This window comes from Akebia trifoliata, chromosome 8 (assembly GCF_017979445.1).
Source record: "Akebia trifoliata isolate Shusen 1 chromosome 8, ASM1797944v1, whole genome shotgun sequence".
NCBI classification, from domain to species: domain Eukaryota; kingdom Viridiplantae; phylum Streptophyta; class Magnoliopsida; order Ranunculales; family Lardizabalaceae; genus Akebia; species Akebia trifoliata.
The window spans coordinates 5,244,010-5,269,898 of NC_141382.1; the positions used below are offsets into that span (position 1 = coordinate 5,244,010).

The 25,889-nt window shown below is 35.4% G+C and overlaps 3 protein-coding genes across 5 annotated transcripts; 1 reads left to right on the top strand and 2 right to left on the bottom strand.

The window, feature by feature from the left end:
* The first annotated feature begins 855 nt into the window (after nt 1-855).
* Nucleotides 856-2,339, top strand: LOC147395660 (auxin-induced protein 22D-like). The gene is made up of 4 exons (XM_086452082.1): nt 856-1,258; nt 1,388-1,590; nt 1,696-1,795; nt 1,880-2,339. The coding sequence occupies exons 1-4, from the start codon at nt 1,041-1,043 to the stop codon at nt 1,953-1,955; spliced, it is 597 nt and encodes a 198-aa protein (XP_086308208.1). The 5' UTR covers nt 856-1,040; the 3' UTR covers nt 1,956-2,339.
* Nucleotides 2,340-4,057: 1,718 nt separating this feature from the next.
* LOC147395661 (pentatricopeptide repeat-containing protein At2g20540-like) lies at nt 4,058-7,058 on the bottom strand. The gene has a single exon (XM_086450051.1). The coding sequence runs from the start codon at nt 6,426-6,428 to the stop codon at nt 4,497-4,499; it is 1,932 nt and encodes a 643-aa protein (XP_086306177.1). The 5' UTR covers nt 6,429-7,058; the 3' UTR covers nt 4,058-4,496.
* A 147-nt stretch (nt 7,059-7,205) lies between these two features.
* Nucleotides 7,206-21,006, bottom strand: LOC147395662 (Glycosyl hydrolase family 47 protein). 3 transcript variants are annotated; one of them, XM_086450053.1, is made up of 17 exons: nt 20,631-20,979; nt 17,597-17,716; nt 17,421-17,513; nt 16,134-16,220; nt 15,840-15,930; nt 14,981-15,036; nt 14,338-14,410; nt 13,985-14,094; nt 12,305-12,355; nt 10,793-10,881; nt 10,611-10,692; nt 10,416-10,529; nt 10,103-10,182; nt 8,654-8,756; nt 8,388-8,458; nt 8,055-8,277; nt 7,206-7,969 (listed from the first exon to the last, which is right to left on the bottom strand). In XM_086450053.1, the coding sequence occupies exons 1-17, from the start codon at nt 20,742-20,744 to the stop codon at nt 7,730-7,732; spliced, it is 1,797 nt and encodes a 598-aa protein (XP_086306179.1). In that variant the 5' UTR covers nt 20,745-20,979; the 3' UTR covers nt 7,206-7,729. The 3 variants fall into 3 exon arrangements, 2 of the variants coding, with proteins under 2 accessions (XP_086306179.1, XP_086306178.1); XM_086450052.1 differs by having other exon boundaries at nt 8,654-8,789; nt 20,631-20,975; XR_015180454.1 differs by lacking the exon at nt 7,206-7,969 and having other exon boundaries at nt 8,218-8,277; nt 8,641-8,789; nt 20,631-21,006.
* Nucleotides 21,007-25,889: the final 4,883 nt, after the last annotated feature.

Below are 25,889 nucleotides of genomic sequence, written 5' to 3' on the forward strand. Positions count from 1 at the left end.
CAATTTATTATACTAAAGACTTGACTTAATATATTTTTTTTAAATTAAAATTCATCTTCTTTATAAGCAATAAACTTTAAGCTCAAATACATAGTTAATTATATGGAAAGTACTAACTTTAAAAAGGCAAGAATGCCTTCAACCATCTACAACATAAAAATAAATAAAACAACTCATTTCGAAGACCCATGGGTACCCTATTGGAGAGAACCGAATTGATTTTGATTTCTATTGAGACAACCCGATTCTAATCGGCTATACAAATAAGGGTTTCAAAATTCCGATTCTGGTTAAATGGGTGCCCATCGACACCCCTAATTCCAATCATACAACCCACTTTGATCAGAGTTTAATTTCAACCAAGTTGAGTTAAGTCGTATGTATAATCATTTAATATCAGCCCCTTCGTGGAACATATTGTATTTCATCTTAGATATGAAATTATTACAATATGACCATAACCACATGGCATCCCACATGACATGTCCTACCCATGCAAGACCACATCAATATTTCAACTTAAACCCACCCACATGGCCATGTCATGCCATGCCCACCATGTCAACACCCATGTGGGGTATCAACCACATGTAATGCTCCCATATACTCTCCTCATTTCACTCCAACTACTCCCCAAACCGCATCTAAGCCGTCCATTGCGGTCTGAGTCTTTTACATGGGCGGCTCAGTTTGTCCCACCTTTGTACCCTAAATGTAGGGACAACTATCTCAATGATGCTGCTCATGTGACCGACAACTTTAGCTGTTTCTATGTCCCTAATTCATGCATGAAGAGAAATAAGTCCCTAGATATTGTCCCTCTCTCACCACTATCTATAAAAATACCTTTATATTGAACTCTCCCCACACCAACATATTTCTCTACCTTCTCTATAACTTGTATAACCTCACCAGAAAATAGCATAAATTAGGCCGGAAACTCACCTGAATCTTACCCTCTTAGACAATTTTCATTGTAGGTGGTGGTGTTCAATTCTTTGAGTAATCCAACCTAGCTAGTCCAATATATATATTGGAAAATGGAAAGCGCGATAAAGTACGAATGTGATCTCAACTTTAAGGCGACCGAATTGAGATTAGGGTTACCGGGGAGTGATGAATCTGATAAACAAACAACTCTTGGTGTTAAGAGCAACAAAAGAGCATTTGTTGAGATAGAAGATGATTGTTGTTCCAAGAACGATTCCAATATCTCAGATGCAAGAGATTGTGATCAGGAGATCACGCCGGCCACCAAGTAAGTAGACCGAGTCTTGATCTGATTAAATTTTAATAGAGTTGTGCATATGGTGTAATATGTAACTAACGTGTCCCGATTGAATTATTGTCGATGTATCTCATCACAAATTGTGTTATAACATGGCAGGCAACAAGTAGTAGGGTGGCCACCGATCCGATCCTATAGGAAAAATAGCTTCAAATCAAACAAGAATGATGGCGAGACCGCTGGAATTTACGTGAAAGTGAGCATGGATGGAGCTCCTTACTTGAGAAAGATTGATCTTAAGGTCTACAAAGGCTACTCAGAGCTGCTTATGGCTTTGGAGAACATGTTCAAGTTTACTATTGGTAAGTATGATGTTCATGTTGATGATGATGATGATGATGATGGTGATAATGATGATGTTATGATGTTGATGATGACCCTGACATTGCATGCTTTTGTGTTTATAGGTCAGTACTTAGAGAGGGAAGGTTACAATGGGTCAGAATATGCAGCTACATATGAAGATAAAGATGGTGATTGGATGTTGGTTGGAGATGTTCCATGGGAGTAAGTTCTCTCTCTCTCTCTCTCTCTCTCATTTTTATGTATATGTATTATAAGCTAACATGCGTTATTTGTCCTTCTGCACAGAATGTTCATCTCCTCTTGCAAGAGGTTGAGAATCATGAAAGGATCAGAAGCTAGAGGTTTGGGTTGTGGTGTATAAAACCAATAAACAATCCACAAAGATTGAGAAGAGAAAGAAAAGGTGGATTTCTCATGAACACAAATATTTTCAGCTTGGGTTCTTCAAGAAACATATATTGAGATCTGATTTCACAATTGTATTATCTGAAGATGGATGGAAAGGTGACAAGGTTCGGGAAAAAAAAAAGGTCTTGCCCACACTACAGTTTTAGTTTTTTTTTAGAGATGTCATCATCAACAAGATACATGGCTGGTTTTGAGAATTTGTGATGTTTTTTTTTTTTTTTTTTTTCTTTTCTTGTAATAATCCCATAAAATCAAATCAAAACTTCATATAGAGATGGAGATTTTGCACTCCATATATGCATTTGTATAGAAGAAAAATATTACATGTTTTTTCCAAGTTTTGGTTTATTTGTTATTAAGAAAATGAAAACTTGAATACCAATATATGGTTTGAAGAATAGTGTACTTCTCAAAACTGTTGAGTCTTGAGGTAACACATGTAGGAAAGAAATTCAATAAAAATTTATCATCTCTACTACAATTAATGACCACACAACTGCAAGAGATCTACATATATAAACATTATAAGCTTGATGGTCATAACCATCAGATCTATCACTTTCTTTGGATAATATATAAGAGGAATTTTTTATTTATTTATTTAAGTCCTTTAATTGGATGGTTATGATCATTTGATCAGGTAGACACTGGCAAGGGAAACCTACATATGGTGTGGGTCTTATCTTCTTGTTTTTGGAGCACATGTATAGCCTTATATGGGTGGATAGCACATGGAACATAAGCAATTCTTGCATTCCTCTCTTAACATGATGGATCTGCTTCCCCACATGTCATCTATAATACAAATTGTTTTTGTTTTTTCTTTTTCTTAAATACAATATTAATTCTCTTTTACATAGTTTATTGTGAGATATAACTAATGTAGATTTTTTTTGTTTATTGTTTTATTTATTTATTTATATTTTTTTTGGAGAAAAAGATCATATTCTTCAACTTCATGATTGAGTCCCGAGGTAAGATCACAAGTGAAATATCATGATTTGATGATCAATCCTTTGTATGTAAGAATTAATTATAGAAAAAATAAATAATTAATATTTGTCATTCTTCATGCTTGATCCATAAAATTCCCTTAGGAGGATAAGATCCGTTGTAAATCACTACACATTATTTCACATAATATGTAGTAAACATTCATAAAGGGAAACCTATTGATGTTCATATTTTTTTGGTTCACCAAATGTTACAAACAAAATGTAAATGTTTCTAAAAGATAAAAATACCACTCTAGGTTTTGTTGAATATGTGAGAAACCTCTATTTTCAAACTGATGACATAACCACCTTTACCTCTGTATTTTAAGGCACTCATGAAAAATGACCTAAATGCCTTCTTTTTCTACCTCTAGCCAAAAAAAAAAAAAGAATATATCTTGATTTTCCATCCCAAAATCCAAGGTCTTAAACTCTTCAACTTTTAGAGAGATTTTATTGCCACACCAACTTTTACTAATGCCACCCCAAGATGTAAATGTGCTAATTCTTTGGTGATTTAAATATGAATTGGGGTGGCGTTAGCAAAAGTTGGCGTGGCAATAGAATCTCTCTTTTTTCAACCCATCCCACCTCATCGTTCTCTATTATCTTCTTCTTGTCAAAAACTATTAATTTTTCTATAAAAAAAAAAAAAAAAAATTAACATTTTTCAACATCCTCAAAAATCTCGAATTAGTGCTGCGATCTGAAGATTGAAAGAGAGAAAATCTTAAAGTTGAAAGCATAGGTAAAAATATTGCCCACTAGAAGTTGAAAATAATGAGTTTGAGGAGAAAATCAAAGTTTATTATTATTATTATAGTTTGAAGATGAGGTCAATCACTTTTATGTACGAATTAGTTATGATATTAATTTCTTAGTGGTAAAAGAAAATTTAAGTAAAAAATTTACTGCGTTATAAGAATTCTAAAGCTTGATCCTCTTCATTCCATTATGTTTGCTACCAAAGTTGGATATTCTTTCTTCTAATGAGAGATTTATGTGGCAAAATTTGAGGTGTGAGAGTGGGGTTCCAACTCTCCTCCTCGGGTGTACCCGATCCAGACTCATGAGCAAATTCGAGAAAATGAAACTTATTTAATATTCATCTTTGATTTAATATTAGTTGAAAGCAAAAAAAAATTTTACATATTGTATCACACATGACACAATACCCATCTTTAATTCTCTATTCCTTAGTGGTGTTGTCAATCAACCATACTCAATGGTGTCATGGGAGACAACAAAATGAGACATAGTGCCTTTCATTTTTAGTTCATCAAAGTATGTTCCAACATCTTCATATCTTCCAAGAGCAAATCCAAGATGGCATAGATGTTTTCTGAATCTAAATGTGGTTTTACATCTCCCATAACAAACTCATGAACTACACAACCCAACTCAATCCAACTTGAACCTCTGTTCTTCTTCACTCTCCGCTCCCTTATCATCGCTCTCACTTTGGGAGACAACAAAATGAGACATAGTGCCTTTCATTTTTAGTTCATCAAAGTATGTTCCAACATCTTCATATCTTCCAAGAGCAAATCCAAGATGGCATAGATGTTTTCTGAATCTAAATGTGGTTTTACATCTCCCATAACAAACTCATGAACTACACAACCCAACTCAATCCAACTTGAACCTCTGTTCTTCTTCACTCTCCGCTCCCTTATCATCGCTCTCACTTTGGCAACATCATCCCACCTCTCAGCAGAAGCATATAAATTGCACAAAAGAATATAATTACCAGAATTATAAGGCTCAATCTCAAACAATCTAAATGCTGCAACTTCGGCCAGCTCGACATTGCCGTGAACCCTACAAGCAGCCAGCAGAGCACCCCATACACGTGAATGGGGTCCTATAGGCATATTTGTTATAAGCTTATATGCCTCATCGAGACACCCAGCACGGCCAAGAAGGTCAACCATACATGCAAAGTGCCTCTCAGAGGGTTCAATACCAAAATCCCAAGTCATTAGTTTAAAGCACCTCTTCCCCTCATCGACAAGGCCTCCATGGTTACAAGCAGTCAAGATCCCAAGAAAAGTTACTCCATCGGGTTTTATATTTTCCCTTAGCATCTCATCAAACAGAGCGATCGCATCTTGACCCATTCCATGATTAGCAAAAGCTGTGATCATAGTGCTATAACAAAACAAATCCTTCTTATTCACCTTTTTAAAAACTTGTAAGGCATTTTCAATACTTCCACACTTTGCATACATGTCTATCAAACTAGTTTGTAGCCTTAGATTGGACAATTGTTTGTGTCCGACATACTCTTTAACGATCCCTTCGGCCATATTGAAAATTCCTAATTGCGAGCAAGCAGAAACGATTGCCAAGATAAATGTCTCGTCTGGCTCAATACCCGTCTCCTTGAATTTTTCGAACAATTCTAAAGCGTCACGAGGCTGTCCATTTTTGGCATACCCACCAATCATGGTAGACCAAGTGACCAAATTCTTGTCACGCATCTGATCAAAAAAACCACGCGCATTACTAATGTCTCCAATTTTAACGTACCCATCGATCATAATGGACCATGACATGACATTTCTCCTCGGCATTCTATCAAAAAAGTCCTTTGCGGAAGCCATTTCTCGGGCTTTAGAGAATCCGGAAACCATCAAATTCCAAGACCCAACATCTCGATTGGGCATTTCTTCAAAAATATGATTAGCGGACATAGTATCACCAACATCCATGTACCCCAAAACCATTACGTTCCACGCGGCCACATCTCGCTCTGGCATTCTATCAAAAAGAGTTTGTGCCTCCACCATGTCACCGATCTTTAAGTACCCACGAATCATGGCCGTCCACGAAACCACATTCCTCTCCGGCATCCTATCAAAAAACCCGCGGGCAATATCTACGTTTCCATGATTCCCACAACCCGAAATCATAGAATTCCAAGAAACAATATCTTTATGATTCATTCCATCGAATACCCGTCTTGCAATATCGATTTCCCCACATTTCACAAACAAATCTAGTACTGAATTCTGCACTGTTGGATCTGAATCAAAACCAGATTTCAAGATAAACCCATGAACAATTTCTCCATCACGGAATCTCGTTTGTCGAGCTAAGGTCTTGAGGACTGATGAAAGAGTGAAATTCAAAGGTGAGATGGATTCGGTCAGCATTCGGCGAAAAAGAATCAATGCGTCTTCATAACGATGATTTTCTACGTGACCGTGAATCAAAGCGGTCCAAAGGAAAGAATTTGGCTGAGAAATTCCTTCAAATACCTTGCGAGCATAATCTATAGCGCCGAGACGGGCATAGATTCGGATGATTTTGTTGAGAATGAGATCAAAAGAGGAGATCGAGCCGTCGATCAAAAGAGAGGCGTGGATAGGTTTTAGGGATCTGAGGTTTTGGCAAGTTTGGAGAAGATGTAAGATAGAGTGATTCATCTCATGGTGGCGACAAAGAAAGAGACGTCGACCGTTTCTGTTTTAAAGAGAGTTGCTATTGCCACACCAACTCTTCTTAACGCCACACCAAATGTGCACATTTCTTTGATTATTTGCATAGGAATTGGTGTGGCAATAGTAGTTTTCTTTTTAAAAAGTCGGTTCAAGGCTTCAACAAACTACACTTGCTTCCCTCCATCGTATATAATTAATTATAATTGTTAACGTTAATGTTTTGTTAATTAGGTACTATAAAAGATTTGCATGTTAATTTTATCAGAAAATTAGCAAAAATGGGCATAATTTCTAGTTACTTATAAAAAAGTTTTAAAAAAAATACTACACAGGCGGCGTAGCGGCATTGTTTCGGTTCCATATCTTCTCTTTACTTCAGCTCCATTCCTCCATTTTGAATCATGTTCTTGCTTCTCTTTTTTTTCTTCAAATTCCAAGGATGCAAAACATATCACAAGTGCACAAATAAAGCCAAGACCCTCATTTCCATGGATTCCATCTAAAATACTCCAAATGATAGACCCAATCAGATGATCCCAACCATTGAATCTAAGGACTTTTTTTAACCTTCGAAAAAATGTGATGGGATGATCACCAAATTGAGTACAAAACCAAGGAAAGAAAAACAACGAATATCATCCAATTGCTTTCTAGCCCTAGAGCCTCTCAACAAAGAATTCCCACAATTCATAAAAACAAGCAAAATATAGTAACTTAAAAAGGAAAATGTGAATGATCAAACAATGGTCATGGATATTACGATTAATTGAAATGATAAAACTGCCTTTTTATTATTTTGTGATCTATAAATTTGTTCCCCAATTTCATAAAAATATGTTAAACAAGACCATAAATTACACAAACCTCAAAGTAACTAAATGGAATTTTCATGTTTTTCTGCTAAAGATATTTAAACAAGCCTACTTAAATTATACAGACCTCGAAAATAATTAATGGAGAGTTCATGTTTCCATCTGCAGACTTCGCAATGGAAACAAAAAAATAATGTAAATCCTTCTTTCTACTTGTATACCATTTTTCTCATTTTACTTCTGATGGATAAACAGCTATTGAATCATTACCTCAAAACTGTGAACCACCGTGAAGAAATCACTCGGTGCATAGGGAAGGGGCTCCAAGCTTTGTTTGCCAGCCCAAACAACAGCCAAAAACTCCATTTCTGTGCTGGGCATTCACTATGCTAAGAAGAAACTTAAGGATGATAACATGTCATCCTGAAATATGTGAAGTGGAGTGCCATCTTGGTTGAAGCGTGCACATCTTCCTCATTTCTGAGATGGGTCACTCTCTAGGCTCTCCTGACCGGATTTCTGACTGTTTCCATCGTTCCCATTGTCAATGGATGACTGTCCGACATTTGGGTTAGAAATCACCACCAATGAATGGCTTTGAACCACACTAGCGTGTTGTTGCCGATTTGTTGACTCATCTTCATGGGTTCTCTCTGTTTCAGCCAGATATGATATGCCAAACTTTTGTCCATGTGTTAGTCCTGGACAGACACCCTTGTAAAAAAATAAAAAACTTCAATAGAAATAAAAACAAGAATCCAGGTCAAGCTTCCAAAAATCTATAGATAAATACACAGACCTTAATCAAACCCGACATAGAATTGGACTGACGAGAAGTGGGGTCTGATGGATAATGGAACCTTGTACCATTAGTTTCTCGAGGGTCATCTGAAACGTCGAAAAGGGATTTCAGCTTCACACCATTGTCTGTACAGAATGCCCCAATGTATGAACAGTGTTCATGTACTAGAGCTATTTCTGGGGTTGCGGGCAGTAAATGACCTTCGGTGCTAAAGATGTACCTGCAAGTGGAGAACAAGTAGTACATAAGACAGTTATGCCATAATGGGCCTAATTTTGTGGATACACCAACAGTCACGGAAAGAACATCGAACAATTACGTGCCACTTACTTGTATGGTCCATTTTCAACAAGATTGTCTGGGCCCGCAGCCAAATCGAAAAGAAGCCATAAATATTTAACCTGGCATGCATAGGAAATTGTAGACTAAAATATATGAGAAAAATAAAGGCAAAAACCAAAAAAAGATGGCTTTTCATCACGTCCTCCCAGCCAGTGGTAAGTTTTTCTCTGAAGTTCAATCATGAAAGATAACTTAAAAAAAATTAAAAAGAGAAAAATAACATCAGATTAACTAAAATTACTTCTGATCCTTACTGTTTCAGCAAGGAAAAAGCTCTCCATGTGGTCCTCTTGTTTGTGAGACTCCACATCTGATATATGGCAATATCCACAAGGACATCGAGCTCCATATTGAAGGCTGGCAACCATGTCACGCCCCGCATCAAGATATCTATAAAGAAAATTTTTTTTTATTTAAAAAAGACTAGTGGAAAGATGAATGACATGTATTGAAATTGGAAATTGAAGTCTTTTAAGTAGCGGATAATTCAATATCTATATTTATCAGCTTCAAGAAAAGAATTGGAGGGATGACAAGTAAGCATCCCAATGTGGTAAGGTTAACAAATTCAGCAACCAACTCTTGACTGTTTTTCTTTAGGGTCTTTCCAGCTTTTCTCTGCTAGGCTGAAAAGTTAATGGGCTTCCTTCCCTAGCATCCCCACTATAGAGTCCAACCCAAATAGGTTTCATTCACATAAATTTGCAGGGAATGGCTTCTGCGCCAAACTAAAATTTCCTCTCTTTTTTTCCGCAGGGCAAGTCCAAAATCACTTCATCACAATCACCGAAGCCTTATCACAAAATTTTGGGTTGGCTGAACAAATACTTTTCCTCCAAATTTTGTCTAAAGGCATGTCTTTTGTTAATTCCAGCGTGTCCACATCCACTCTCAACACTTGAATCCACATTCATTTCCTCTGACACTTTCAGAACCTTCAACTTGCATGTTCCTTCTAACTGGGAATGTGATCAGCCCACGTTGCAAAATGAACAAACCATCTCAATTGACTTTTCCTCAGTTTATCACCCATTGGATCTTACTACATTCTTAAATGAGCTCAAGTTTTAATCTCTTTTCTATTTTTTTTCTTCCTAAATGACAAGACCAGGATTAATTAACATGACAAAAGAAGTTATAGTTAGAACATCCAGAAAGAAAGACATATTTGAGGCATTAACTTTGGAAACGAGATCACAAACTATCATAGGCTTGCATTCTATAGAAAATATATCCAATACTCTTAAAATATCCCATGAAAAAGATCTTAGAATATCTCATCTCGAGGCATTGGCTAGGTCAGGAGAAAATTGGGATTGTCCATCCAGAGAAAATCCTGAAACATTAAATGTTTGAGGACCAAATTTTTGTTCCAGTCTCAGATGAGATGTTCCTAGTAGGTATGAAACCTTAAACATTGCCCTTTTACACAAGAAACTAGGTCTTTTAAACTCCTCTGTAAATATTTGTAAAATTCTCACAGAATTTTACAATACCTTGATTTTTGTAATTGATCAAAAAAAGCTTTTCTGCCTTCTGATACAACTTTTTTATCCCCTTCTGTTTTCAAATATTTTGGAAGAAACACGAGAAAAAGAAAGCAGTTTAATAACATTTATCCCAATGAATAGATTATAAGAGAAAAGAAGTAAAGCACCATAAAGTTTTGAGTAAATTTTCAGTAAGTTAAAAATGTGACTGACCTCGGATCTCTTGTAACCTTGAAGAGCCAATATGTGCTCTCCATTAACTCCGGACGTAGTGGATAACTTTTTTGACCGTGCTACAAATACAATTACATTGGGAAAATACAGTAACGTAAGTTATAGTCATAGATATATTCCAAACTAGTAAACAGAAATGGGTATCAATTATAAGATATTTAAATAACAAATTGAGACGCATTGCTTAAACCCTAGAATTCTACAAATAATTTTTTTTAAAAAGAAAAAAAGAAAAAAAAAAAAAAATAGAACCATGCACAAGAGTAGGTTGCTATAATTAAACAAGATATACCTGAACACTAAATGTAGCAAGATTAAAGCCCTCTGGAGTGAAGCCATATTTTTTCCAGACACTAAAGAAGGCAGTGTGCGTTCGGATAGCAGGATCAATATCACCAGCTAAAACCTTCCAAATAATAATAAAATAAATTTTCCCAGGAAACAACTACACATTTTGCTGTAAAAAAAAAAAGATTAAATGTAATACCTGAAGACCTGGCCAGAATGCCTGCAGACTGTTAAATAGTGGCCAGACAATTGCAGCAGAATTCATATTTACCTCCACATACCTATATAGATATGTTAAAGTTACTATTATAAATTGGAAAAAAGGTAAAAAAAAAGAAATGGAAATATAGGATTTGAAGAACAAAAGAATGACCACATTACCAAGGATCATCGTAAAGGTGGCGCATTGCAGCCTTGTAAGCTTCTTGAAACATGAACAGATATTCTTCATCTCCAAATAATAAGTAAGCCTACAACAAATCGGAAAAGAAAGAAAAGAATTATACCAACTTCTCCATACCCAAAAAAAATTTATACACACACCCGCATACGTGACACAGGCCCATTATGATCAGGTCTATATGCGTATCACATCAGTAGGTAACCAGAGACTAAGTATTATGAAGAATTGTTTCTGTCAAATAAAGGAACCACAAACTAACAACATTCCCTTAAAGTGTGCACGAGTTGATGCTAGTATATTGATCTTCTTAACGTATTGAATTTCGATTTCAGCAGCTATTTCAGTTAGCATGGAAATGGAAAACATTTGTACGGTATAGACAGGAAATTAATACAATTACCACAGAAATGACGGAAACGTTGGAGGAATTTGTGATTTAAATTGTAAGAATTTATAAATAAAAAAAACAGGCATTAAAAAACATTCCTATGTCATCAAAATTATAATTACCAGCTACACAGTGTGAAAATGAAGAGCAACAATGCTCTGCTACACATTGACATGGGTATTTGAGATATTGACAATGGAAAACAACCATATATACGTGGAAATTAGAATGGTAATCGCACACTAACTACATACATCTTAATATGTAAAACACTTCTAAAATGAAGAAATTATTAAACACCATATTTACACATTATTATAGTTTTTATTTTTTTAAAGAATATATGAATCAATTACTAATATATCCAACTAATTACAACATGGTTAATATGTGTGGGCTAATATTCTTGAAGTATAACAAAATAAGATGATATAGGCACCTACCTAATCATAATTCATTTCTACTAATAAGTGGATATGATGGTCACTATTTTATTATTAAATATTATTATGTGTAATTTACAAGTCATTTCCACAAGCAATATATCATTTTGTTATTTATATTAATTTTTTTAATATTTTTTTTATAAACATATTTTAGCCAAATTTTAAAGTTTTTCAAAATATTTCTACCAAAATAATGCATTTTTATACTAAAATGACTTATCTCGGTCCAAACTCACAGTTCACACAAATATTTCACAAAATGAATTGTGATTTCCATCAAAATGTATACAAAAAGAAACTGACGGTTAAACTTCGTTTTGACCCTCGTCGAAATAGAAATATTCAGAATATTCCAAGGAAATATGTCGAAATTTAATACCAAGGATACACCCTTAGATACTAGAAGAGTCAATAAGTGGCTCTAAGCTGGAAGCACGAGCATCATAAAAAACTAAAAATTAAACTATTTTATAAATGGGAGAAGAAGTGGCACACTAAGTAGGAGATTCCTACTAATAGGGGCATACCTAAACATTCACATAAATTTAGTCACTGATTTGCATGTATACGTCTCCTCTATAGATATGTATTAAGATGCAAGTACATTGGCTTAGCCATAGGTGGTCCTTCAAATGTGTGATTGTTGTGTATCTTACCTTCAGAAGATACTCATAGAAGGAGTCAATACTTGTCCCTATTCCAGCATCCTGCAACGCAACCAAATACAAAGATTAAGTGAATCAGAGATTGTCACATTCAAAAAAACAGCGAATCATACAAAACCAATCCTCGCATGCAGATACTCTATGGCAATGGTTTGTGAATTCCATCAAATTGAAAATCTATGAATTAATTGTCTATCCAAAAAATATCTATGAATTAATCATGTAAATATCAATTCAATTGATAAAGAGCATTTTAATACTAATTGTTCAAAACTTTGTATCCTCTTGGAATGTCTCAGCTGAGATGTCACAATCTAAATGGTGACTGGAACAAGACTACAGAGTACACTCAGGTTTTAGTCATGTAACGGACTAGATTGTCTCCACTTTTCCTGTGATTGAGATAATGTTTCGAGATGACATTTTTAAACCATGTTCTGACCCCATCAACTTGTCCAACTTTTGAGAAAATAATTAGCACATTGTGTGTCGTATGGGTGAAAATTTTCCATCATTTCTGACTAGCAATCCAGCGGATTCTACCTTTCTTTACATATATGAAAAGAAACCAAAAATCTTTAATGATGTCCCTGATTTCTGCAAATACAAAGGAAAGGGTTCTACAAAGGCCACGATCCTCTGTATGCATTTGTTATAGAGCAACTGACATCTAAGACAGGATTCTATCTAGTTCTCTAGGAGGCTAAATTGAAAACACCTTAAAATTCAATGTGTGTGTGTTTTTTAAGTGGCATTAAATACTAATTTTCTCATGCTATGGATTGTTCAAAATTTCACTTTTTCATTAAAAGATCACTATTTGTGACAGTGATGTAAGCCAAAAAGAAAACCCAATGAAATTAGAATACTTAAATTTTCCTTGGAGGGAAATGGTGTACCCATAGATATCAGAATTATGCACTCATAGATACCAGAACTATCCTTGGAAGAAACTAATGAGAAAAGCAATAAAAAGAAAAATATATTGACCATATGACAGATGAAAGCCACATTAACAATCACAACAAATCAGGTTTCTGCAATTCTTTGCCATAAAATATAAAATAGCTCGCCAAAAGAGTTTAAAGTGCAATGTGAGAATTATCAAGAGAAATATCCCAAATCCAGCAGCAAACAGCCAACACTGGATGATTATTCATGTTTTTTTGAAGATAAGAGTGTAATTTATTAGAATAGAAGATGGTCGAGTTTATCATCGAAGAGAAAAGGTACATAGATTAGCTCCTCAGGTTATAAATTAAATCCCATCTAGAAAAAAAGTCTTCAAAGAAGAGATCAAGCATTATGTATATATAATGGCATTGGCCCATGCAGGTCTTAAACCTACGACGTTTGTGCTGGATGAATATGCATGTTGGCATCATCAAGGTTTAAAATCTCTTCATAAGGAAATGTTTTGGTAAGGAGAAAAATCAACCGTCTGGATGAAACATTCTGAGACAGTCCAAAACATTCCCCAACATTCAATGATTCTCTCCAGAATTAACCAAGACCGGAATGTTCCACCGAAACCTTCCGAAATGGAACAAAAATTTCAACCATGGGCATCATAGCACTCTAGACTGACCACAATGACAGATATGTTTAAAGAAAAAAAAAATTAAGTGCACAACCTCCAAATCAAAGTTAAAAGGAAGGAATCATCATTACCTTCTGTGTCCATTCACCTGTGAAAACATTGATATGGGCACCAACAAGGTTAAGTTTCGAACGACGAGCCCATATTCCACGAACCGCATTCTTAGTAACTTGCTCAAAAACTGCAAATAAGCATGAAAGCAACTCATTGTATGACGAATTTTATTTCACCTATAATACAAAAAGAATTATATTGATACATGGTTCTCATTTTCCAGTAATATAGCCCATTGAGTTAAAAACATGACAAGAAACAGAACAGCTTTTTGCAACTTTTGGGACCATTCTTTTGCCTTTTTATTTTATTTAAAATGTTCAATTCAATGGAACATGCATTTGGCTGATAGAAGGAATAGTATATTTACCTGGATTGTTTGTTAAGCGACTCAGCACCCCAAATTCTAAGGTTAAAGTCCCACCACCAGCAGTTGATGTTATCTAAAGAACCAAAATTGGAACAATAAGATTAATGAAAAAGGTAACAGGAGGAAAAAAAGAATATAAAAAACAAAACTTGCAATCATCAGGCTATCAATGATTAATCCCACCCCTTTTTCAAAGAAAATCCACCATAACAAACCTAAGATCCTTCTTAATCAAAGATGGATTAACTAGAAAATGGCCGACTCTGGATCTGGGGGTTCCCAACTTTGCTATTGCAATGACATCTACAATCCAACAACATTTGCAGTTTTTTTACTTCAAATTGGTTACAATACTTGATTTATGTTTTTAAATTTCTACCATATTCAATTTATTAAGGTATAATACATTGTGCATGATTGACAGTAGAGATAGAGGCCCAATTGACACACCAATAAGTGCCAGGCATGGAGCGTCTTTGAATCTAAGTGACCAACCCAACGTCATGTTGAACCTCTGCAAACTATGGAAAGAATTATTCTAGAATGTGTGCCCATGTAGCTTTGATATTTGGGTGCAATAGCATGAGTTTTGAGATAAATAAATCAACATTTAAGAGGGTCAGAAGATACAGAGAGACCTTGCCTTGCTTTCATTCTCATCAACTCCATGCAACAGATTGACGGATCCAAATGGGATTCCTGAAATACATCTTATCAATTAAAGTTACACCATGAAAATAGGAGAAATTATCAAAAGGTCTAACACTTTGAATGCCAGCAATAAAATGTATGATAGCCAGAAAGTCCTAGCAAATGGTAAGCTTCTTATGCTTTAGTAAACAAGCCAATAGCCATTGTGAAGGTGTGAAAATTCAAATTGCTTTCCATCAAAAGAAAAATCAAGTAATGTTGAAAAGTGATAATTTATTAAGAGAGCTGCTATTGACACCCCAACTTTTACTTATTACACCCAAATTTCTTAAATTATTTACCACGCCCTAATTTTAAAGATTAAAACACACTATCCAAACATTACAAAGGTTTGTCTCAAACTATCATCTCAACATTACAAAACATTATAACACTCATCCAAACAATTTCAGTAGTTGTTTACAATTAAGATTATGCTCATATACAATCCAAAACCTAAATATTGAAATCTAACAAAAAAATTGAGAGAGGTTCTAATGGCACCCCAAATTTTACTTATTCTCAACCATTCATTTATTTTTTTTAATTGGGGTGCCAATAAAAACTCACTTTATTAAAGGGTCATTTGAGCCTTTAATGATATGCATGCTTCCAATTTAGTTAGAAACCAAAAATAAAGAGTTTGTCCCAATTATGCTCAAGTAAACGAGCCCAATGATCATTGGGAAGTGGAGACAGGCAAAAGCAAACAACATTCTATATGCAACAATCTTACAACTAAATCAAACCAAAGATTCAAAATGTGTCATCATTCCATAACTATAAAGAAGAGATGAATCAAGCAATGTTACCGGTAGGAGTATCAAATGCAGGTAACAATCTTCGAGCCAGATCCTCCGATAAGTGAAGTAATTGATCATCGTAGGATGGAATTTTCATCCCCTGCATCAGAAGGAGTCCATCGAAGTGTTAAACCCCATGGTCAACCTTATAATAATAGGGATATTAAAAATATAGAAGATCCAAAACTCCTCCATGAGTTTCCATCTTGGCTCATACTATTACAACAATAGACTAGGGTTGAAATGGTGAAATGGCAGAATTGAAATATGCTGCTTTGATGAGCATTGAAATTCAAAACATACCGTAGCATAATCACTTGCAATAAGATGAGCAGAAAGTAAGCCTCCAAGTACTCGGATTGTTGTCTCAAACACAGATATCGTTTTGTTCTGTAAGTGTTACACGAAAGTCTTCAAAAATTTAGAGTGACTTCAAATGATTAAGTAGCAATATGCCAAAAATATAATATTCCTTATGTGCTAACGGAATCACTGAAAAGGGAAGCATCCCAACAAGAAAAGATAAATCATCAAAAAGTTCAGTACAACTAACTTATAAGATATTTAAGTAAGAAATCTCAAGATTGCCTAAAAAATTCTAAATGATTGAACAAAAGACAGTATTATATCAGAATGGTAAAATCTAATATGAAATACCTAAAAATACTGAAACAATTGTATGATCATAGCAAAGGTTTAAAATCTCTTCTAGACACAATATCTCGGTCAGGAGAAAAACCAATATTGTCTTGACTGAGACACTCCAAGACAATCAGAAAAATTCAATATTTTGCAGTCAGTGTTTCGCTTTGGTCTCGGCCAAAACCGAAATGTCTTAGCCAAAATATTCCAAGACGGAGCGAAACTTTGAACTATGATCATAACTATCCAATGGATCGCATTCTTTTAAATGCTCCGAAAAGATGGAAAAAAAAGTCTAGGAAAAAGTGTGTATCTTGAGATGGCTACCATCAACCAGATGGGCTGAATTTCAGTGATCTCCTAGAGACGCAAGCTCATATGATGAAGGACACGATACTATAGAAAGAGAAAATTGTACAAAATACAACCTAAGATGCTGGCCCAGTATAGAAAGAAAAAAGGTTAGAAGTGAATTGATATCAGTTCATAGCAGTTTCTTTCACAACATGGGAAAGAATGACTAGTGTGGACAAATTGCTTGACTTCAAGTTGACAAAAGAACAATCACTACAAAAGTAAAACGGTAGGACACAGGAAAGCACCAGTGTCTCAACACAGGTAAATATTCTTTTGATCAGAATCAAGGTCAGTATTCTAGTAATCTTCTGCCATCCATTTTTAAGATATAAGTGTGTTTTATATTAAAGAGATTCCAAAAGAAATATCCTAAGACACCAGATAAAGAGAGAAGTCACACTTAGGTGAATATCAAAGGTGATGCAACTAGAGTAGACTAGCATGAAGAAACTGTTTAAATCCTCTTCTGAGGAAATGGCACATTTGTACAAGATACAAATTTTAGGCATAATCTACTGACACCATCAGAGAGTATATGTACCACTGTGTTATTCAGCTTAGGAAAGTCAACAAGAGAAGTGTAGAACTCACAATGTCAAACCGAAGGTTTTTGCCTATCCATTCAACAGAGGAAGCAAATCGATCTCGATCACCAAGTAATGCTAACATATCTAGAGAGTCAATCTGTTCCATGGGCATAAAGGATGACATTATTAAATAAAATTTACTTTAAGGAGTCACAAAAGAACAAAAAGGGATTGTCTTACAAGAGTTAAAGCATAACCACCAAGTGAGTCTTCTCCTGTGCATGTCAGAGGTCGTAATTCATCCAGTGGAAAAGCATGCTCCATGTATCCTCCGAAGGCATGATAGAACATTTCACGCACCTACAACAAAGAATAAATGAGTAATGTATTATGTTTCTAAGAAAAAAGCATACACCTGCAATCTGTTAGAAGATATAAAATAATGATAATCATTTTATGAAAAAATGTAACAACTAATAGAAATAAGAGAAAACTACATCACGTGAAATGGAATCAAGTTTGTGCTCCTAAGAAGGAACGGAGGTCTCGGCTTCCATAAGTTGGGTCTAATGAACAAGGCTCTTTTGTGTAAGTGGGTATGGAGATTCGGTGTTAAGGAGAATAACTTTTGGCGAAAGGTTATAATGGATAAATTCAGGTTGCATCCATTTGAGTCAGAGAGTGGGGCTAAGCAAGGGTCAATGGGTTGTGCAGTTTGGAAAGGGATTCTCAAGGTTGCTCAGCTAGTTCATGCAAAGATAAAGTTCAAGGTTGGTAATGGGAGGAGAATGAGATTTTGGGAGGATAGATGGCCTGGTCATAACCCTATTAGGGAGCAATTCCCAACTCTGTACGGGTTGTCCTTGGACAAAAGGAAAGGAAATTTCTAGCTTCGTGGTAGACTCGAGGGGGAACAGTGCCATTGGATTATGGGTTCAAAAGAGCTTTTAAAGAATGGGAGGTGGGGAAGGTGGAAAAACTGGTTGGGCTTTTGTCTAGTATTTTCCTCAAACCGGACAATTGTGATAATTGGATATGGGAGGGATAGAAGACTGGAAAGTTTTCAATATGCTCTTTTTACCAATCTTTGCTTCAGGTGAACGATAGAAGTTTTTCAGCTCAAGGTATTTGGGTTTCGAAGGTACCCTGAAATGTGGCATTCTTTTTGTGGACGGTAGTGCTAGACCAGTTTGAAACAACAGATTGACTGATTTCTAAAGAGTTTTGCATGTCAAATCTTTGTCACATGTGTCGGAAGGATGGGGAGTCAACAAGGCATCTTATTCTACACAGCCCCCTTGCTAAGAAGGTGTCAGGGTGAGTTGTTTGGTACAAGTTGTTTTCTAAAGACATTGAGACCTTTGATTGAGTCATGGGAAATTTTGGGATCGGATTTTGCAGATGCAAAAAAGAACACTTTGGTCGCTTCTCAGTGTGTTGGATCATTTGGAAAGAGAGAATTCCCGGATCTTTGAGAAGAGTTTTATTAGTGTGGTTATGGTCACTACTATGAGTTTTTTATGGTTTTGGTATAAGGATTTTAAGGAATTTAGGGGTGTCTTTTTGGAGGACTTCATGGGTAAGTGGGATTGGGTTTTTAATTTAGTCCCCACATAAGTCCTTGTTTTTGGGTTATTCCTTGTATATTGTTTGTTGGTCACCTCGACCACTTCAATAAAATGTGCATTTTCCTATTAAAAAAAACTAATAGAAAGATGCCCACAAAATTGCTTGATGCCAAATAAAATCTCAGATAAAAATATTTGATATAGAATGATAGTGTAGAAGTGGGGGTTTGGGGATGAGAGTGGCAGTATTTGGAATGAGGTCATCAAGCCCAAGAATGAAGTGGACCATTTTAGTTAGGAAAGTGAAGCAGTGGCTTCTCCTTATGGGTGTGCTATTTGGAAAGGTATTTATAAGATTTTACCAGAATTTCGGAAGAGGATTGCTTTTAGAGTGGGGAAGAGGTCAAAGATTAGGTTCAGGGAAGACCACTAGTTTGGAGTTTTTCCCCATAAGTCCCAATTCCCCAATTTATTCTCTTTGTCGCTCAAGGAAGATGCTCCAGTTAAAGATTTCATGATTCATTCGAATGGTCAAGTTGCTTGGGATTTTGGTTTCAAGAGGAACTTCAATAATTAGGAGATTCGAGAGGTTGTTGGGCTAATTGAAAATATTTCTAAGATCCATAGTAATTCTTCTTTACAGAACAAGCGTGGATGGCAGGTTAGTATGAAAAACGAGTTCTTTGTCAAATCCTTCTAGAGTGAGTTGAGCTCCACTTTTTTCCACCTTCTACTACTCGTCATCATTCTTCTGTTAGAGACATTTGGGGTCCCAAGATTCCGTATAATTTTTTTTTCTTCACTTGGTTGGTAGCACTTGGGAAAATTCTCACTACGAACATTTTAATTGCTAGGGGAATCACTTTTTGAGTTTTTTTTTTTTGTGTGTGTGTGAGTAAATTAGACGAAGAATTAGTTAACCATCTTCTTATCCATTGCTCTTTTGTTAGAAAGATTTGGTCTCAGTTTCTAGTGTTGTTCCTAATTTATTGGCTCTTTCCTAAATCATTAGCTTTGTTTTTTTTTTATAGCTAAATCACTAGCTTTAGTCTTTCAATGTCAGCAATTTTCATACTTTAGTAGTAGGAAGAGGATTCAGTGGAGTTTGGCACCTTTAGCTATATGTTGGTGGCTTGGTGCATATGGAAGGAGAAATGGCTGTGTTTTAGGAGAAGGACAACGCTATTTCTGATATTATTCTCTCTTCTTTAGAGCTTATATTCATTTGGTTTAAGCTTTTTCCAGTGTTCAAGGATTTCCTGCTTGTTTTCCTCTTTTAGATGGGAACAACTGTGTTCTAATAGCTCCAAGAGTCATGTGTAAGCTGTTTTGGACTCTGTTAGTTTTGTTTTTCTGCTCTTTTTAGCCCGTTCTTCTCGACTGCCTACGTTTTCTGCGCTTTTTTCAATCCAAAAAAAAAAAAAAAGTTTTCACCTCTTCTAATTAAAAAACATTGTTTGATTACAAAATAGAAACTACCAATCAAACCCTAATGCGGTTCTCTGATACCTGAATTAGGGTTCTCTGAAATTTACTTCTCCAAAAAAAAACAAATCGAAAACAAAACAAAAAGGTTTCACCTTTTCTAATGCAAAATCATTGTTTGACTCCAACATAGAAACTATCAATCAAACCCTAATGCATTTCTCTAAAAACACTAGAAATTTCAAAGAATGATTTAGTGCCAAAGAAGATCTGAAATCTACCTCGTCTCTTAGCTGTCTTGCTTCATCAGGGCCAACTCCTTCTGAAACAGAATTTTGAATAAAAATGGTGGAAATTATGAGAACTGAGAAGAAGAGATTCAGTGGAATTTTCATTTAGAACAGCTTCTCAGTGTAGCTGGTTTTCACTTCTTGTTCTTCTTTCTCTCCGCCATTAAAGGGCTATTTTGTGGTGCCTGGGTTTTTATTTCCGAATCTAACAGTCGCTGCTATGTTGCGCCGGATGCGTAATACGCACCAGTAGTCCAATAGGTTTCTATGGGCTGCTTGGGAACAAAGATAGTTGGGGCTGAGTTTACTTCAAACTTCAAACAATGGGGTGTTTGGTGTGCATTCTACAATCCAATTATTGCCCCTAATACGATTCTAACCTCCAATGTTACCTGTTTTGTTGGTTCCCTCTATTCGAATTTGGGTTCGGGGGTTCGCCACTCTAGTATGAACCGAGTTCACAGAGGAAAGTTTGTGAAGTGTATTTAGATCAGTTATGTTTAGTCTCAATGAAGAAACATGTCATCGAATTGAAAACACTAGGGGTGCACATGGTTGGGATTGGTTCAGATTTTGATAAAATTGGAACTGAACCAATCCAATTAACTTATAGAACTGAACTAATCCAAACCAACCTTGATTCGGATCGGTTATTAGTTCTCATACTTTCAAAATAGAAAAATTAGTATTTTTTCTTTCAAAAGAGGAACCCTTTAGATCAAATCATAAATAATGCCTATTTTTAAAATGAAAATTATTTTATGATTAAATTTTGACTGAAATTTGTATAAATTGAAAATTAGAGGAAGCTCAATGAAATTATAAAAAAAAAATTTACAATTTTAAAATTAGTATTTTGGATGGATTAGTGAAGAAACTAATTTATAAATGGTAGATTAACGAATCCAAGTCTAGGTTTGTATATTATATTTCATCTAACAAACACAACATAAAGGTTCTCGTAAAAAAATAAGAAATCAAACTCTTTGAAAAAGTTTTTTCATAAATGGGTAAAGATCCATTTGAGAGTTAAGAGAGAGATTTGTGTACATTTTTAATGAGTTTTTGTTAGAAAAAAAATAGAGGAGAAGAAATTGAAGACTTTGATGAATTACCTATTTGTAACATACTAATAAAGTTGAGAGAGAGAAAGAGATAAATTATCTCTTTATTTTCCGACAAGATGGCGAGTGGCGAGGTGAGAGAGATGAACGACAACTAGATTTTCTTCAAACTTGAAGAAAAGGAAAATAGAGAATAGAAGAATGAAACTAAGAAAGAGTTATATATATATATATATATATATATATATATATATATATATATGGGGGCGGTTCAAGGGACGTCTTCAAAACCAGATAAGAAGCCCATGTACTAGGGGCGTTAGATTTTGCCGAAATAACGGCCGAGATGCACTCAAACGTCTCTTCCAATTCAGAAACGGAATTTTAGGATTTTATAAATAAGTCCCTCTTTTTTTTTTTTTTTTTAAACTCTCTCTATTTCAAACAAATTTCTCTCATAGAAACAAAACACTCTTCTCTCTCTCTCTCTCTCTCTCTCTCTCTCTCTCTCTCTCTCTCTCTCGTCTCGACAGAAAACAGAGCCAAGAAATTCTTCCTTATAGAGTTGCATAGTGTTGGAATGAACGTGATGGTGGAAGTCCATCGGGTATGGTTTCAAATCGAAAATCATTCAAAACCTTATTGAACTCGGAACCTTGAGAACTTAGTAGGCGTCTGTGATTGAACTCGGTGTTCACATAAGTGATGTGAAAGCCTCTAAGATGAAGGAATTTTGCTGGTTTGAGCATGGGAGTTATGTGCCCCTGCGCTGGGTATGGGATGATAACTGCGTGAGGCTTCTCAGCCAATACAGACCACATTTTTTACTATTTAAGGGAAGTGTAGATATGGTTGTGGAAAGTCCCTTGGCAAAAATGATTCCTATTTATAGAGATAAAGAGCTTTGGTGCCGGCTTATTTAATTGCTAGAAGTTAATTGAAGAATGCGCATGGGTATGAGCACCATAGTTAAGTTTAAGTACTTGTACAGTCAAGTTGAAACTAGACTAGTCCAATTGGGTACTTATGGGAGTTTGTTTTATATAGTCGATGATACTAACAATTTTTTGGGTTTTCTGTTGAAGGTTCCCACCAAATCTGGGTTTTCTATCGAGATGAATGGGTTGGGTTTTCTGTCGAGACGAGAGAGAGAACTAGTTCGTTTTCGATCGATGGAGATGAAAACGAAGGGTGTTTTGTTTATGAGAGAGAGAGAGAGAGAAAGAAGGGTGTTTTGTTTCTGTGAGAGAAATTCATTTGAAACAGAGAGTGAGTTTAAAATAAAAAGAAAAAGAAAAAGAAACGAGGGACTTTTTTATAAAATCCTAAAATTTCGTTTCTGAATTGGAAGAGACGTTTGAGTGCATCTCAGCCGTTATTTCGACAAAATCTAACGCCCCTTGTACATGGGCTTCTTATCTGGTTTTGAAAACGTCCTTTGAACCGCCCCCTATATATATATACCCGGATTGGTTTAGTTCTATTATACCCTTAATTTGGAACCAATCCAAATCAATCGGATATTTTTTTTATAATTTGCACCCGAACCAAACCATCCTCAATCTGAACCAATCCAATCCAAAAGGCTTCAAATTGGTTCAATTCTCGGATTTACCCAATCCAATGTGCACCCCTAGAAAACACTGGTGTAGGGGATTGTTCAGATCTCCCACTCTTCAAGATTTGTGTAGCAATTGATTCATTGATTCTCGAACTCTATGTCACAATAAACATATACTCTGATCGTCTTCTCTAACGAGTCTTTTTTTTTTTGGTCATCTTATCCATTAGTCTTAGTCTTTGCCTAAAAAGATATCAATGTGATATCGATTAAGAAGCTTTCAACGATCAAGTTAGTACTTGATGAAAATTATAGAGTGAGAAAAAAAAAATTAAGATCACTAAAGTTTTATGTGACTTGTACCTGTTGGTTTGAGTGGAAAAAACCTCTCTATTTGTAGCGTGTGTTTTTTAATGGGGTAATAAATTTAGTTGTAACCATTCCCCTATATTGTTTAGCATTTATAGTAATAAAAAGCCCATAATACTTTAATAATAATAAAGACCTATTCATAGTTCTTACAACCTATATGAATAATGATTTAAAATGAGTAACTGCTTCAACTCAATGTCTACTCAATTCCCCGAATTGACTCAACCAAGTTATGCAGCTATAGCTCTTTCGGACATCGTATTTGTTTTACATTGAGTTGTCTTGTGTGGTATTTTTACCATTTAGGTAGTTTTGTATAATATTACTTCTTTTGTTACCAAGTAGATTGGTCTTTTAGAATTGATTATGATACAGAAAAATTGGCTTAGAGGGCCAAACCTATAATGAAATTGTATGAGGGGATTTGGCCAAGAAGGCCAAACCACATAGAGAAACCAATTGAGGGGTCGGCCAATAAGGCCAAATCACCTAGTTGGAATACGTTGAGGAGTCTTAGCCGAGTGGAGAGAAAGTTACTTTTTATTCTCTTAATGAGGTTCTCTTCCCTTCTCTTAATCCAAATAAAATATAAATATAATAAAAATTCCATGTGCTTGAGGATTAGTCGAGTGCTCTAAGAGGCCTGGGTATATTTGTTATAAGAGGGGGAAAAAAAAGCCTTTTTGAGGGATAACTAATAATTTTATAGAGCTGTTATTGCCACACCAATTTCTATGTAAATCACCAAAGAATTGAAAACAGTTGGTGTGGTGTTAACAAAAGTTGACCATAATTATTTCTATTGATGCGTATGCTGGACCTTATCCTACACGTCGAAGTTTCATTGCAGTTTTATCAAGTATATCTATACTAACAGAGTTATGGGGCAGTACCCCATTATTAATTCTAAAAACAATTACTTTTTAATGTCACCTCACCTTGTTTCCTCTAATAATCTTTTTTTTTTTTTTGCTAACCGAGTGTCCGGGCCAACTTGCGAGCACCACAACTAATCACGAGGACTACCACAACAACCCACCACCATGATCCCCCAGTAAAATCATGAGAAAAACCCAAGAGGGGAATCGAACCCACCCGTGACGTGCGCCTAACCCACACTTCACATGCTTGCCCTTACCACTTAGGCAACCCATGGGTGGGTCTCTGATAATCTTTTTAAGAATACTTAAAATGCCATTTATTTCAAATCATTGAGATCAATGGTTCATGGTTAGATCATCGAGTTCAGCTTTTGAAATGGTTGATATCGACTTTTAAATAGTTCTATCTCGACCTATTTTGAGCCAATAGTTGAGATCAACCTTTCTTTACAAGAGTGATCTCGATTTAAATCATTGATAGAGGACTATAATTGGCTGGTCTCGACCATTTTCTCATCCAAAGTGGATGATATTGACAATTTAAATCATCGATATAGGTCTTCAAAATTATGTCATTCACCGCTCGCTATTTGTTATCACAAATCATCAAAATAGATCAAAAGCCACATATAAATCTTCAAAATTATGATTTGTGTCATTCTCCATTCATTGGCACAAATTGTCGAAATGGGCCACAATCGTAAATGAAAATTTTAATTATGTTAAAAGACGTGAAGAAGGTGTCATTTTGGTAATTCAAAACTTTTGCAACGAAAAGATTTACTAAAAGTTATAGTGGGGTTTAGAAAGAAATTCATCCGGAGCCATTAAGTAATTCTCCCTTGCAATCGCTAACACCATTTGTTGTTATTAACATAGGGTAACCCACACCCCTTTTGGGGTGAGACTTGTTCCGAGAGTCACATGCCCCAACCTCACGCAAATTTCCTACCGTGTGCAATTGGGTAAGTTAGGAGACTACCCAATTTTTAGCACCCCGGTAGAGCTAACACTAAATTATATTCGCTCGAGTGGTCGTCAATGTTGAGAACATATCTTAGCCAACACCGACAATTTTGGCTAGCTTTTTCTTTAATTTTGAAACTTTTACCCTAATTTCAATTTTGACTTTTGCATGGACTATAAATTCATAGCCAACTCGTTTTAGGAATTCTACGAGAGATTTTCAAATTTACCTGAAAAAAGTGAGTTAAGAGATCATAACCTTGACTTTCACAAGTGAAAAGAGCTCACCACCACCAGTGAACAGAAGCAATCTTGACGAACCATGTAAAATTCTATGTTCTATTTTCTATATTTTTTATATGCATTTTTCCTAGACCGATAACAATGAGTAAAAACATGAGTATTA